At 46.9% G+C, this 14,902-nt stretch overlaps 1 protein-coding gene across 3 annotated transcripts in view; it reads right to left on the bottom strand.

Annotated features, from left to right (window-relative positions):
- The window catches only part of LOC144122166 (uncharacterized), a 178,501-nt gene that overhangs the window by 54,316 nt on the left and 109,283 nt on the right, over nt 1-14,902 (bottom strand). For 2 of the 3 annotated variants that reach the window (XM_077655741.1, XM_077655742.1), the window contains exon 4: nt 3,659-3,766. The exons of the other annotated variant lie outside the window; for it this stretch is intronic. In XM_077655741.1, coding sequence (XP_077511867.1) covers nt 3,659-3,766 — 108 coding nt within the window. The remainder of the gene's footprint in view (nt 1-3,658; nt 3,767-14,902) is intronic. 3 annotated transcript variants of the gene reach the window in all.

Genomic DNA, 14,902 nt, shown 5'->3' with positions numbered 1-14,902 from the left:
AATTTCAGACCGATCAGCTTACTATCCGTTGCCTACACGGTACTTACTAAGGTAATCGCTAATAGAGTCAGGGCAACCTTATACTTTATTCAACCAAATGATCAGGCAGCCTTTTGTAAAGGATATTCCAGAATAAATCATATTCAGACTATCAATCAGGTGATAGATAAATGCGTAGAATATAACCATCCTCTATATTGCCTTCGCGCGCTCCTCGCGCCTCATCTTCTGCGCAGGGCTCTTGGTCGGATTACGCTGTGCCCCGTGTGTTTATTCCCGTAACAATATATAGCCTTCATTGATTACGAGAAAGCATTCGACTCAGTGGAAACCTCAGCAGTCCTGCAGGCATTGCGTAATTTTTCATTTCATTTCATTTCATTTTATTACCTTAAAGGCTCCAAAAGAGCGGTGTTACATAAGGGGTGGCAACGATTAAAAGCACGGATTCACAATAACAGGAAAGTTTTTACATTTTCAGCGAAAAGACTTGGGCAAGTGATGATGGCAACGTTGTTTGGAGGGCCTTTCCAGACTGCGGCTGCACAGGGAAAGAAGGAATTAGAAAAAATGACGGTACGTGAGCGTGGACGGGCAACTTGTAGGTGATGGCTGGTGCGATGAGATATGCGTGCTAGGGGAAGAATATAAGGTGCGATTTGCATAGGGCTGTGGAAGGATTTGTGAAATAAAGACAGGCTGGCAATGCGACGGCGGAGTGATAAGGGTGATAATCCGGATGCTGTTTTTAAGGAGGAAACACTGATGTCATAAGAGTACGATGAATGAATGAAGCGAGCAGCGCGATTTTGAACAGATTTGAGGGCATTGATGAGGTAAGCTTGATGAGGATTCCAAATGGGCGATGCAAATTATAGTTTGGACCTGACGATTGATTTGTAAGCTAATAACTTTACATGTTGGGGAGCATGGTGAAGATGGCGCTTGAGGAATCCTGGCGTCTTGTTTGCTGACGATATTATGTTAGTAACATGCAAGCTCCAAGAAATATCGCTAGAAATTGTTATGCCTAGGTACTTGTATGACTGAACTAGTTGTACGGGAACTTCTGATATTAGGTAAGAGAAGATTAGAGGATTACTTCGGCGGCTGATGGACAAAAGATTACATTTACGTGGGTTAAGTTCCATTAGACACTTATTACACCACTCCTGAACAGCACTGAGATCATTTTAAAGAGAAGGTTGTTCAGCGGTGGTGAGAATAGCACGATAAAGTACACAGTCGTCAGCGAACATGCGTATGTTAGATGTTACGTTTGAAGGCAGATCATTAATGCACACGAGAAACAGTAGTGGGCCAAGCACAGATCCCTGTGGAACGCCCGACGTTACTAGGAGTGAGTTAGAGTTCGTATTGTTAACGGAGACAAACTGCTAACGATTAGTTAAAAACTCTTCAATCCACTTCAAAATATGGGGGTGCAAATTTAATTGGGAAAGTTTTATCAGAAGGTGTTTATGGGGTACTTCATCAAAGGCTTTTGCAAAATCTAAAAATACGATGTCAGTCTGTAGATTACAATCAAGATTAGCATGCAGATCGTGAATGAACGTAGCAAGTTGGGTCTCGCAGGAATAATCCCGACGAAACCCGTGCTGAGCAGGTTGAAAAAAGTTGTGCGAATCAAGGAATGCCATGATATGGGTATAGATGACGTGTTCAATGATTTTGCAGGGAATACTAGTTAGAGAGATGGGACGGTAATTAAGTGACGAGTTCTTGTTACCTGATTTGTAGACTGGAACGACCTTCCCAATTTTCCAGTCTATGGGCAGTTGACCTGTGAAGAGTGACTGAGCGGATAACAAGCGTTCTGACTAGGAAGCAACTGGGCCGATCGAAAAAAAGACGCTTCTTTTTATTTTCAAGGCGTTTGAGTGTATTTGTGATACATGGGTTTTGAGGGTTAGTTCGTATATTCATGTTCGGAATAAACCTGTCGACCAAATCGTCGATTTTCCTCTTATACAAGGACCAGTTATCATGAATGGATCTTTGATGAAAAATCAGGGTGTAGAAGAGCTTTATGCCAAAATACTGGAAAATATATATAGCAACTGCAGAGCTACCATAGTCCTCCATAAAATGAGCAATAAAATTCCAATAAAGAAGGGCGTCAGGCAAGGAGACACGATCTCGCCAATGCTATTCACCGCCTGTTTACAGGAGGTATTCCGAGGCCTGAATTGGGAACACTTAAGAATAAGAGTAAATAGAGAATACCTAAATAATCCGCGATTCACTGATGACATTGCCTTTCTGAGTCACTCAGGAGGTGAACTGCAAATCATGATCATTGAGTTAGGCAGACAAAGCAGAACGGTGGGTCTAAAAGTTAACATGCAGAGAACCAAAGTAATGTTCATCAGTCTAGCAAGGGAACAGCAGTTCACAATTGGCAGCGAGGGCCTGGAAGTGGTAAAGGAATACGTCTACTTAGGCAGGTAGTGACAGCTGATCCGGGTCATGAGAGGGAAATAACTAGAAGGATACGAATGGGGTGAAGCGCATATGGGAGGTTTTCTCAGATCATGAAAGAAGGTTACCAATATCCCTCAAGAGAAAGGTGTACAACAGTTGTATCTTACCGGAATCCACCTGTGGGGCAGAAACGTTGAGGCTAACGGAAAGAGTTCAGCTTAAGTTAACGACAACGCAGCGAGCCATGGAAAGAAAAATGATAGGTGTAACGTTAAGAGACCGGAAGCGGGCAGAGTGGGTGAGGGAAAAAACGCGGGTTAATGACACCCTAGTCGAAATCAAGAGGAAGAAACGGGCTTGGGCAGGGCATGTACTGCGAAGGCAAGATAACCGTTCGTCCTTAAGGGCAATGGAGTGGATTCCAAGAGAAGGCAAGCATTGCAGTGGACGGCAGAAGGTTCTAGTTGTGGGTGGATGAGATTAAGAAGTTTGCAGGCAAGGTGTGGATGCAGCTGGCAAAAGACAGGGTTAATTTGAGAGACCTGGGAGAGGCCTTTGCTCTGCAGTGGGTGTAATAAGGCTGATGATGATGATGATGATGATGTTCATTTATTTTTTGTCGTTTCTCTCTTTCGTGTTTACTCGATAGCGTTTATTTATGAATCAAAAATGGGTATTTGTAAGCGTTGCGTTGGACGCTGCATGGTATGCACAGCTTCTGCCGGCCCACACACAAGCACCGAGGTGCTTAGTTGCGGCAGCAAAAGAATGTGTAAATATTGCGGACAACAAAGATGCTATTATTATTATTAATTATGATACGAGGCTCTGCCAGACAATGCCAAATGCGCTCACAAACTCCTAGCAGCGCCCAAGTCCGGATACTCGAAAAAACACACATTCCTCGCATAGGCTCCAGAGCAGGTCACACACCCTGAACCCCATAAACGCATTGTCAGACAGCAAACCTTATGCTCAGCATAAACACGCTGCCTTAAACGAACGCCTCCTCCGCAATGTCACCGCATTTCTGCGTAACATGCCATGCGTGCACATGCTGCCACATCGTCTACACATGTCGTAGGACTGAAGAAGCGAATTGTGACCGCCAGATTTTCAAGCGGAATACAGAAAGTATGCTTTCGAAGAATTGCTTGTCTACGATGGCCCGTATTTTTTCAAGCAGGGAAAAGAATATGGCGTCCTTCCTTACCCTGTTTTTAGGCCCCCTGTGGCCGGCGGCGATGTCACTGCGGCGGCGTCCGACCGATCGCCACCCAGGAACCGCAGCTCCTCTTGGTCGTAGCGCCACCTAGTCTGCCTGAGAAGTTAGAGGGAGGAGCACATCACACGAGAGCTGTCGCCAGCAAGCGCTTGGGAAATTGCTGCTTTTCACGGTTTTTGAGGAACCCAAATGGCGCAGTAACTGTCTGACACCTCGGTGGGCACCTAAATCGCACCGTAAGGGAAAGAATAAAAGAAGGAGTGAAATAAGACAAAGATAAAGAGGAGCCGCAGAGAAGAGCTTAAGAATAATTTTGAACGCCTGATGGTCTTTAAAGTGCACTGATATCGTACAGCACATGATCGCCTTTTGCGTTTCGCCTCCATCAAAACACGGCCTTCTTTTGGGAGCGCGCCAACCAAAGGGAAGTGTGGTCTTCAAAAGAAAGGCCTCCAGAATCAATATGCGTAGGCAGAGCGTGGTATACCGAAATGCGAACGCAGAAGGACTGGTGCCGTAGTGGACTGGCACACCATTAACGAAGTTGGCATTGCCTGATGTGAGCAGAGGGCTGCCTCAGTTTAATCATCTTGTTTCGGCCCGCTCACGCTCAACGGCAGGCCACCTATATTTTTCCTGTCTATTCATGCGCTCAAAATCCGCATTTCGGGATGCGAGTGCCTAATGCGTGTGAGCTACGACGGGCTCAGGAGGGGACATTTCACCACGCGCCTATGGAGACGTGGTTCTGCTTTGCGTGCATTTTAAACGCTGTGCCCTGACCTGCGGTGCTATCGCGGAGTAGCGGATAAACGAGAACTAGGTGTGGGATTTATCGTTAATCAGGATATAGCTGACAACGTAAAGGAGTTCTATAGCACGTAAAAAAGTTCTATAGAGAGGGTAGCAGCTATCGTGATCAGGATCAATAGGAGGTACAAGCTCAAAGTGCTACAGGCCTGCGCGCCTATATCCAGCCGTGATGACCAGTCTGTTGAAAGCTTCTATGAAGACGTGGAATCGGCAATAAACAAAGTAAATTCACAGTACACTGTACTGATGGATGACTTCAATGCGAAGGAGGGCACGAAGGAGGCTGGCGACCAGACCGTAGGCGACTATGCAATAGGTTGTAGGAAAAAGAAAAGGAGAGTTATTAGTAGAATTCGCAGATAGAAATAATATACGGATCATGAATACCTTCTTCCACAAACGAGAGAACAGGAAGTGGACCTGGAAGAGCCCCAATGGTGAGAGTAAAAATGAAATCGACTTCATACTATGCGCTCAACCCGGCATCGTTCAGGATGTGGCCGTCCTCAGAAAGGTGCGCTGTGGCGACCACAGAATGGCAAGGTCTCGAATTAGCTTAGATATGAAGAGGGAACAGAATAAGCTAGTGAAAATGAATTCTATTAACGAATTAGCGGTACGAGGGAAAACAGAGGAATGTTTATACTACAATGAACGACAGTCTGACTCCTATCATTACGGAGTGCGCAGTAGAAGCAGGCGGTAGGATGGTTCGACAGGATACCGGCAAGCTATCTCAGGAGACAAAAGATCTGATTAAGAAACGCAAAAGCATGAGGGGGTCTAGCCCTTCAAAGAGAATAGAACTAGCAGAGCCACCGAAGTTATTAAATAAGCGCAAAAGGGGGAGGGTGGTAGTCGAAATAACGAAGTTTAATGTAGAGAGAATCGAGCATTCTTTAAGAAAAGAGCTGGCTTAAAAGCGGCGACAAAGAAACTAGGCATAGGCAAATTTCAGGTGCATGCGCGATGAGACAAGGAGGCCAATGTCATTAGCAATATGGATAAGATAGTTAATGTAGCCGAAGAGTTATACACAAATCTATAAAGTAGTCAGTGTAATCAGAACGCTAATGAGAGATACAGTACTGCACAGCAATCCGTCTTGGCAGCAGTGACGGCACTGTGAACACATCGCATCCTTGCTTACGTCTCACCCTGTCTACTTGCAGCACATCTGTATCTTTGCCTACCACCTCTACCGACGCCCGTGCAGCTGCCTCGAAGCCTAGTTGCCTAGAGCTGACAAAGCAGACTGCACCAGATACCGACTACGCCCCCAATCTGCGCCTGCGCCCTGGTCTCCTTCACCAGCGCCTCTACCGGCTTGGCTTCTTGGCTGTATAAAAAGACCCTCCCCGCTTGGCCCCTCTCCTTAGCAGCAGTGACGGCACTGTGAACGCATCGCATCCTTGCTTACGTCTCACCCTGTCTACTTGCAGCACATCTGTATCTTTGCCTACCACCTCTACCGACGCCCGTGCAGCTGCCTCGAAGCCTAGTTGCCTAGAGCTGACAAAGCAGACTGCACCAGATACCGACTACGCCCCCAATCTGCGCCTGCGCCCTGGTCTCCTTCACCAGCGCCTCTACCGGCTTCTTGGCTGTATAAAAATACCCTCCCCGCTCGGCCCCTCTCCTTGGCAGCAGTGACGGCACTGTGAACGCATCGCATCCTTGCTTACGTCTCACCCTGTCTACTTGCAGCACATCTGTATCTTTGCCTACCACCTCTACCGACGCCCGTGCAGCTGCCTCGAAGCCTAGTTGCCTAGAGCTGACAAAGCAGACTGCACCAGATACCGACTACGCCCCCAATCTGCGCCTGCGCCCTGGTCTCCTTCACCAGCGCCTCTACCGGCTTCTTGGCTGTATAAAAAGACCCTCCCCGCTCGGCCCCTCTCCTTGGCAGCAGTGACGGCACTGTGAACGCATCGCATCCTTGCTTACGTCTCACCCTGTCTACTTGCAGCACATCTGTATCTTTGCCTACCACCTCTACCGACGCCCGTGCAGCTGCCTCGAAGCCTAGTTGCCTAGAGCTGACAAAGCAGACTGCACCAGATACCGACTACGCCCCCAATCTGCGCCTGCGCCCTGGTCTCCTTCACCAGCGCCTCTACCAGCTTCTTGGCTGTATAAAAATACCCTCCCCGCTCGGCCCCTCTCCTTGGCAGCAGTGACGGCACTGTGAACGCATCGCATCCTTGCTTACGTCTCACCCTGTCTACTTGCAGCACATCTGTATCTTTGCCTACCACCTCTACCGACGCCCGTGCAGCTGCCTCGAAGCCTAGTTGCCTAGAGCTGACAAAGCAGACTGCACCAGATACCGACTACGCCCCCAATCTGCGCCTTCGCCCTGGTCTCCTTCACCAGCGCCTCTACCGGCTTCTTGGCTGTGTAAAAAGACCCTCCCCGCTCGGCCCCTCTCCCTGGCAGCAGTGACGGCACTGTGAACGCATCGCATCCTTGCTTACGTCTCACCCTGTCTACTTGCAGGTTAGTTTTATCGCATTCTTGTTACGCATTCTTGTTTTGTTTTTTGCCGTCACTGCTGCCACTTTGACGCCGCACTGTGTTTTTTTTGTGCCACTACTTGTGCCAGTTACCTAGTGCCTTTTTTTTGCCATGCCTACTGAAATTGAAAAACTTCGAGACGAGTTGAGGAAAGAATTTAGGAAAGAGATGACAGCTATGCGGAATTCGCTAGAACGCGACTTGCGCAACGACTCAAGGGAATTAACTAAAAGGGTTGAACACTGCAGCAAAGGGTTTGATGATATGTTCGCTAGCTTTTCATCATTGGAAGAGGAAAATAAGACATTGAAATCTGAAAATGCTGCAATGTCAGCTGAATGTGAGGAACTGAAGAGGCGATGTTCTGACCTAGAGCAACGACTCATTGGTCTGGAACAGTATTCCCGAAATAAAAACCTTTAGATAAAGGGACTTCCAGCACAAGAAAATGAAAGCCTACCAGACATGTTGGAAAAAATTGGCGAAATGATTGAAGAGCCAATACTGGAGAGTGATGTTGATATTTGCCACCGTGTTCAAACAAAGAATAAGGCTAGCTCGAATGTGGTTGTCCTGTTCAAAACGCGAGGAAAGCGCGACAGTGTGCTGGCAAAAGCTAAAAAGACAAAGGTCGTAGCTGAAGACCTCGGTTACAATGGTTCGGATACTGTGTATGTTAATGAGCACTTGTGTCCCCTGCTCAAGAAATTGCTGGGTATGGCAGTAGCGCGGAAGAAGGAGCAGAAGTGGAAATTTGTTTGGACACAGAACGGCCACATTCTTGCTAGGAAAACAGAGTCGTCGACGATTGTGCGTATCGCCCGTGAGCGAAACCTGGATAAGATAGCATAGACACCACGCCTTTTCTGATACCTAACAGTACAACGACCCCCAAGATGTACACATTCGTTCTGCTACTGACCTTTGTGCTAATACTGCACACAAAAAGAATGCTGTGTCCTTCTTTCATATGAATGCGCAATCTTTGCGAAACAAGTGCGATGAATTGGAAGCATTTTTTTGCGCACTGGGCTTCCGTTTCAATGAAATAATGATTACAGAAACTTGGTATGAAAGTAGTAGCGAAGCTTTGCACCTGCCCGGCTACAACACGCATGTGCAAAACCGTACTGGTAAACGAGGCGGTGGTGTCCTGATAGCGACGGAAAAAACTTTCAAATGCACCATTCTTACCGACTATACTATAACCCACGAGGACTACGAAATACTGTCGTTGCAAAGCGGTAGTAGTGTCTTCTCCGTTATATACCGGCCTCCTAAAGGCAGCATATCTAATTTCATCGGCTTTCTTGATGAATATCTGCAATGGATCACCGCAAACAACCTTAATCTAGTTTTAGGCGGTGATATTAACATATACTTTCTATCTCAATCTACAAATAAACGTGAGGTCGACTGCGTATTGCACAGCAACGGATTTACTGTCATAATTAACCCCACAAGGCCGCAGGCAGCGACGGCAATTGACGTCTTCATTAGTAACTATCCAGTTGACTGTCTTCATTCAGGAGTCATTAATGCCCGGATAAGTGACCATCTACCCATATTCATATTTGTAGACTCTTTTACACCCCCAAAACAACGTAAGTTTCCCGCGGTACAATATCGGCGTATAAACCAGGCCACATTAAATTCCTTTCGCGCAGCACTTGCAGGCGTGGACTGGCATCTCGTGCTCAGCAATAATGATCCAGAGGACGCATATGGTGCCTTCATTACTACATTTAAGTCTGTCTATGACCAAAATTTTCCACTTGTGACTTATAAAAAACCCCGCAAGGCCAGCAAGCCCTGGATAACAAAAGAATGCCTTGAAATGGTAAAACAAAAAATGAATCTTTACAACTGCTTTATTAAAAGCCGATCCCTCGATGACCTAGCACGTTTTAAGGCGTATCGAAACCAAGTCACTTCTTTTCTACGCCAAACAAAGCAAGAGTATATGGAAAAACTATTTAATCCAGACGTAATTAAAAGGAGTGACCTTGTATGGAAAACAATAAATCAAGTTTTAAACCCAGGTGGACATACAAGCGGAATGCTTGAGGTCTTGGTTGATAACACACCAGTCAGTGGGAAACCTTTGGCAGAAAAATTTAACGATTTCTTCGCGTCACTGGTAAATGGCAATCACGGACCCCAGGATATCAAATGCCTCGACTCGCGGGTTTCTTCCACTGCATTCTTGATGCCAACGGACGCCAATGAAATCAAAACTTGCCTACTCACTCTCCGTAACAGCAGGTCACGAGACATAGGCGGTCTTAAACTCCAACCAATAAAATATGTAGCTGATGTAATTAGCCCAGTTTTAGAGCACATTTTTAATTGCTGCCTCGAACATGCGGTGTTTCCCCGACGATTGCAGATTGCCAAAGTAACCGTTGTTCAGAAGGGTGGAGACAAAAATGACCTGTCCAATTATCGGCCAATTTCTATCCTCCCCATTTTCTCGAAGTGTTTTGAAAAAATATTATACAAGCGAATGTCCAGTCTCTGCGAGAAATGTAACATATTAACGCCTAGCCAGCATGGCTTCAGGAAGAACTTTTCTACAGAAACTGCGCCTCTAACCCAAAAAGAACTAATTCTAGAGTCCTTTGAACAAAAACTTTTCACTCACGGCATCTTTATTGATTTTTCGAAAGCGTTCGATCGCATCAATCAGCACAATGTTGGCGAAACTCGAACACTATGGTTTTCGCGGAAAATTTCATCAAATAATTACCTCATACCTTAGTTGCCGTGTCCAACAAGTAACAGTAGACAACGAGTCATCAAATTTTATACATCTGTCTTCTGGTGTGCCGCAAGGCAGTATATTGGGACCGCTGCTTTTCCTTCTTTATGTAAACGACATAGTCTGTATAAGTAAACTTCCAACTTTTGTCATATCACATGTGCGAGATCTTGAACAGCAAGTTACAGATTGTTTGCAGAAACTTCACGAATGGTCTGAGTCCAATTCACTAATCATAAACACTGGAAAAAGCAAAGCTGTACTTTGTAGACCTCGTAATAAGGATCCTGCTGTCTCACAAGTTCATTTAAAAATGGGTTCCTCAGTCATTCAAATAGTTCCTACGGTCAAAAGCCTAGGAATGCTTTTTAATGAAAATTTATCATGGGATGAACACGTTGAAAAAGTCAGGGAAAAGTTCTCCAAGGCTGCTGGTATGGTGTCCCGCCTGCGATACCTCTTTCCAAAGCATATTAAGCTGATGCTGTACAACGCACTGTTTTCCTCTGTTGCTAACTATTGTATTTTGGTCTGGGGAACAACATCATTTACGAATATCAAACGGTTGCATTTACTTCAAAAAAAAATTGTTCGAAATATTGTTAACGCTTCACGTTTTGAACATATGGAACCAATCTTTGCATCGCTTCGCATCACCACCCCTTCCCCAAGTCTTTGAATCTATACTACTGAGGCGGTATACAACAAGTATTAGGAAAAATAATCTATTTATGGTGCACCTGTCGAACTTAAAATCTAAAGAACTGATGTATGCCACCCGTACTGGTTTCACATGGTTCGTGCCAAAAACTCGTACGAATTATGGTCGCCAAATGCTTTCACACACTCTTCCGTCCTCATTAAATAAGGCATCTAAATTTGTGTGCACTTAGGTACCGTGAGAGTTGTACTTATTACCAACTGAGAGTTGTACTTATTATTTGTATTTTCTTTCCTGTATGCTTACTTGCAGTTTTATTTTATTTTCATATTCATGTTATGATCCTGTTATTAACATATATGACACCCTGTATACCATCCTGATGCTGCTGTCAAGTCATTGTAGGGTGCGTCGACCCCTGTCAAGCCTTCTCTCTGGCTTTTTGTCGACGCACCCAACATCCTCAAGATGTTGAATAAATTGAATTGAATTGAATCGGGCCGGTAACGAAAGAGGAAGTAAAGGACCCAAGCAGCACAGGTCATCGGCCCAATATTGCAACAGGATGGTCCCATCCTGGTCCTTTGCAGGGCCAGCTTTGCCAATACAGTTTCAATGTTGGGCCAATTACTTGTGCTGCTTGGGAAAGCCTTAGGAGCAACGGAAGGGGAAAAACAGCTTGGGGGGATGAGGTAACAGCAGATCTGTTGACAGAGGAAAGGAATATGCATAAATGACTCCCTGGGTGAGTGAAGGCCTCAATCGCGCATTGTGGTACGTGGCGGTGGTCAGAGAGAGATGTGGCCTGCATGCATTAGAGATGACAACGTTGTGGCAGACACGCGCCACTGCAGCAGTAGGACGCAGCGTTCATTGGGTGACCGACCTCTCGCGATAAACCATTAATTTAACTGCCACCTGCCAGGGTGGCAGGGTGGGCGCACTGCCTCTTCAGTGTGCGGAACGCACTCAACGTTACAGACGCCAGGCGGCGTCTAGTTGCCCGATTCTCCCCAGCTTTTGCTCTCCAGCCAGGTTTAGCAGTAGTTGAACCGCAGCTCATTTTTTAAAAACATTTCTTTTTAGAAGAGCGCCTGTTAAGCGGCCGATAAGCGAGCAAGCCATCGCTTATTTTGGGTAAACTTTATATTTACATGCTTTTCTGCTCCTTTGTTGCAATTTATAGAAATGATATTGAATGTTAAGGCATTCTTGATTGTCGAGGAGCGCATATTTTGCAAGTATATTTTTGGCCAAAAGTTGTGGTTCTGTAGTCGATACCGCACCGGCCCCTGGTGCTTAGAGCGCCCATGATGGCTGAAGTGGTCTTGAGAAAGCTGCATGCACACTCCCATAGACGGGGCGACAGCTTTCCCTCTAGACAATAGTAAGAAACACTGGCCGGTGGAGCAGCTACAGTAGGCCTCTTGATGTCACCGAGCCGTCCACGGTCTTCAGAGCCCAGTTCTCGCAGAGACGACAGTCCCAGAAGCAGCGCCATCAAATCCCAGAAGCAGGACACCAACAACGACGCGCACCAACCAGGTTCTCATGGCACCGAGAGCAGAATGCACCAGCGCGAAAGAACATCGCACGCGGGCGGCAACGCCTGTTGATTGATTGCATGATGCACTGATCTCCACTAGCGGGCTGGTTGGCGCATCGGGCGCCCGAAAGTGAAGCCACCGGAAGTAAGCAGTCTTGTCCCGGAAGTCAGCCTTTGGCAGTGCACGAAATCGGACCTCAGCACGGTTTTCAGTTTCAGTTTTCGTTTTCCACTCAGCATTTCGTCTTTTCGACTTTCTTATCTTCTTCCACAATGCCTACCTGTTGCGCCGTCAACTGTGTGAGGAGGCCAGCAAAGTCTTCGGGAAGAACGTTTCAAAAATAAGAGTCCATTGCATCGCAAGCGACGACACTAGCAGGCGACAGAACGTCGCTACACACAGCAACACGTTCGAAGCATCGCCTGCTTAGCTCTGTGTCGTCCCGCTGCGCTAGTGTCGACAACTCTGCTCTTTGTTTTGATGCGCGTCGTCGCGCTCTAAGCCCAAGTTATAATAACAATGGGAGTTAAATTCAAGAAAGAATAAAATGAAACCTTCGCCAGGCAGCCAATTTTCAGTGAGCATTCTACCGAATTGTGTTTATTAGACCGAAGCTGGAGCGAGGGCGAGGCTGTGCACTCTCTGGTGAGATACCGGCGGTGTTCTGCTGGCTGACATTAGCGCCTCCAAAAGGTGTGGCACTGCTTTTTCGACGGAGTTTATCAGGTACTGTTTCGTACTGTAGAAAATTATGCCTGAATGGGCTTTTGTTCGTGATGCTTGGTGCAGTTGACTTCTAACAGCGCTGGTCACGCGCACTGCAGCATTCGCATTTCTCATCAGTCGTTTCTCTCGCGCTGTGCAGCTGAAACGTGGGTGAACTATAGTTAGGTTAAATGCTCATCTGGAAGGTAAACGACACCCTACAGCGATAAACATCACCTGCCATCGATGAGAAGAGACATCGTCCGCCACCAAGCCGAAACTGAAACTGCGCCAGCTGTATAACGAGCGACTTTTCGAGTGTCAGGAATTCTGCGCCATAGTTCGCCTTTTCTTTCCTACACGAAAATTCGGTTCTAAGATGACCTAGCCTCATCGTTATTTAACTACTTCTCCTAGTTACGCTTGGAAGAAAAGAAACAGATAAGAACATAGTGTTTAAAGCACGCACACATTTGCCGTGCCAGGGTGAGACCTGCATGCCTGTTTTCTTCAGTTTCTTTGAAATTACAGGCTCCCCCAAACGATGCTCACTTTCCTCGCGTTGAGCTTGCTTATTCTTTTGGTATTTCAGTCGACGTTACATGAAGGCAGCGCGAAAAACTGAGGACGGAAGGGCGAAATGCGCGAATTTTTGCATTGAAATACACAGTAGACACAGGACTTCAGCGACATGCCGCCCAGCTTCCGGTGGCTTCCCTGGCGTCCACTTCGGAAACCTGGAATGCGGCACCCAGAAACCTAGTGGAAATGAGTGGTATGATGCTATGCAGCGCCATCTAACAAGTATGACTGGTACAAAACATCTCCACGACGGTTTTGTTTTAGCAAACATATTCGGGATAGCGTTAAAAGCCCCGTTACCCAGAAAATCCGATGTCGGCGCTCTGAACAAAAATCACGAGCATACTCTGGCAGGCGATGCCCAGAGAGCAAGCTAAGAGGTTAGTCGGCCACTTGTGTCACGTGACCTTGTGCTGTCATAACAACCTGCCCACCAGATAGTCAGCAAGCTTCTCACCTGGGCCGCACAAGGCCCAGCTTTGGGAGCACCTGCCATCGCAGCGCTTAACCGCGGCCGCGCTGCGCCAGGAGGCGTATGAGGGCTCCCAGGGACTCCGAATCTAAAGAATGGCAATCTGCATATATGGGATTTTTTTAACGCACAATTGCCCAATAGGGGGCGTGGAGCCGGCCTTGCAGACGCGATGCCATTAACGCTGTTTTTGTTGCTCTTGCAGGCTAGAGGTGTTTCTTGTCTATGGCAATCGTCCATCGCCTGAACGCCACTGCCCCACGATTTTCGACGCTCAGAGGCCCAGAACCTTGATAACAGTGCCGAGGAGAGGATCTCGACATGTCACGCTGCCGAATTTGGAAGATCCAACACATCGGTCTAACAACTTTGGCTTGGGCATGATCTTATCAACGGACTACAAAAGGCGGACGTGCTCAGTGCTACAGCGAGGCGTGGAGCCGGCTTTGCAGAAGCGATGCCATTCACGCTGTTTTTATTGTTTTTGCAGGTAAGAAGTCTGACATATTTCCTGTATTCGCAGTCTAGCCGGTTCGACCCCAAACATTGTTTGCATGCATGACTTCACCTTATCAGTCAAAATTTCGTTCCCGCCATCACTTCTGTTTGTTGCGATGTTTTGCCTTTTACTTTTTTCTGCAGCTGCTCTGTGGAGCTGTTGAACTAAATCCGTGGCCTTCGACAGCAGAAACCCTGCAGCAACTGTTGCAAGGTCAAACTGAGATAAAGACTAAACTTCACGCGATGAAAGCTGCGCAGACTGAAAACAAGAACGTAGTGAAAAAGCTTAGTTCCCGCACTGCGTCTTTAGAATGTAAGCTATTGTCACAAAATTCGGCGCATATTCGAAAAAACCCGGCGGAGTGCGGAAGCAAGCGTGCCCACACGCGTCGTAGAGAAAACGAACAGCGGAGAACGAACCGTGGAGAGCGCGTAACCTTGTGTATGCTACAGCGCTTTCCACTTTGCTCTCCGGCGCGGCGCCAAAGGGAACCTGGCCGCGTGCTCCGTCGATTATTCCAGAAGGTTCGAGTATATTCTACCCATTGTCGACAGAGAGGGCATAGCCTTGACCGCGCTAAGTGACGCCCTCTCCCCTTTTCTCTCGCGTCGACAACGGCACATGGCGAGAAGGACTTGGAAAATTCTCGAAACCGGATTTCGTGCTTGA

This window comes from Amblyomma americanum, chromosome 2 (assembly GCF_052857255.1).
Source record: "Amblyomma americanum isolate KBUSLIRL-KWMA chromosome 2, ASM5285725v1, whole genome shotgun sequence".
Classification (NCBI taxonomy): Eukaryota; Metazoa; Arthropoda; class Arachnida; order Ixodida; family Ixodidae; genus Amblyomma; species Amblyomma americanum.
This window is presented reverse-complemented; position numbering and strand designations above follow the sequence as displayed.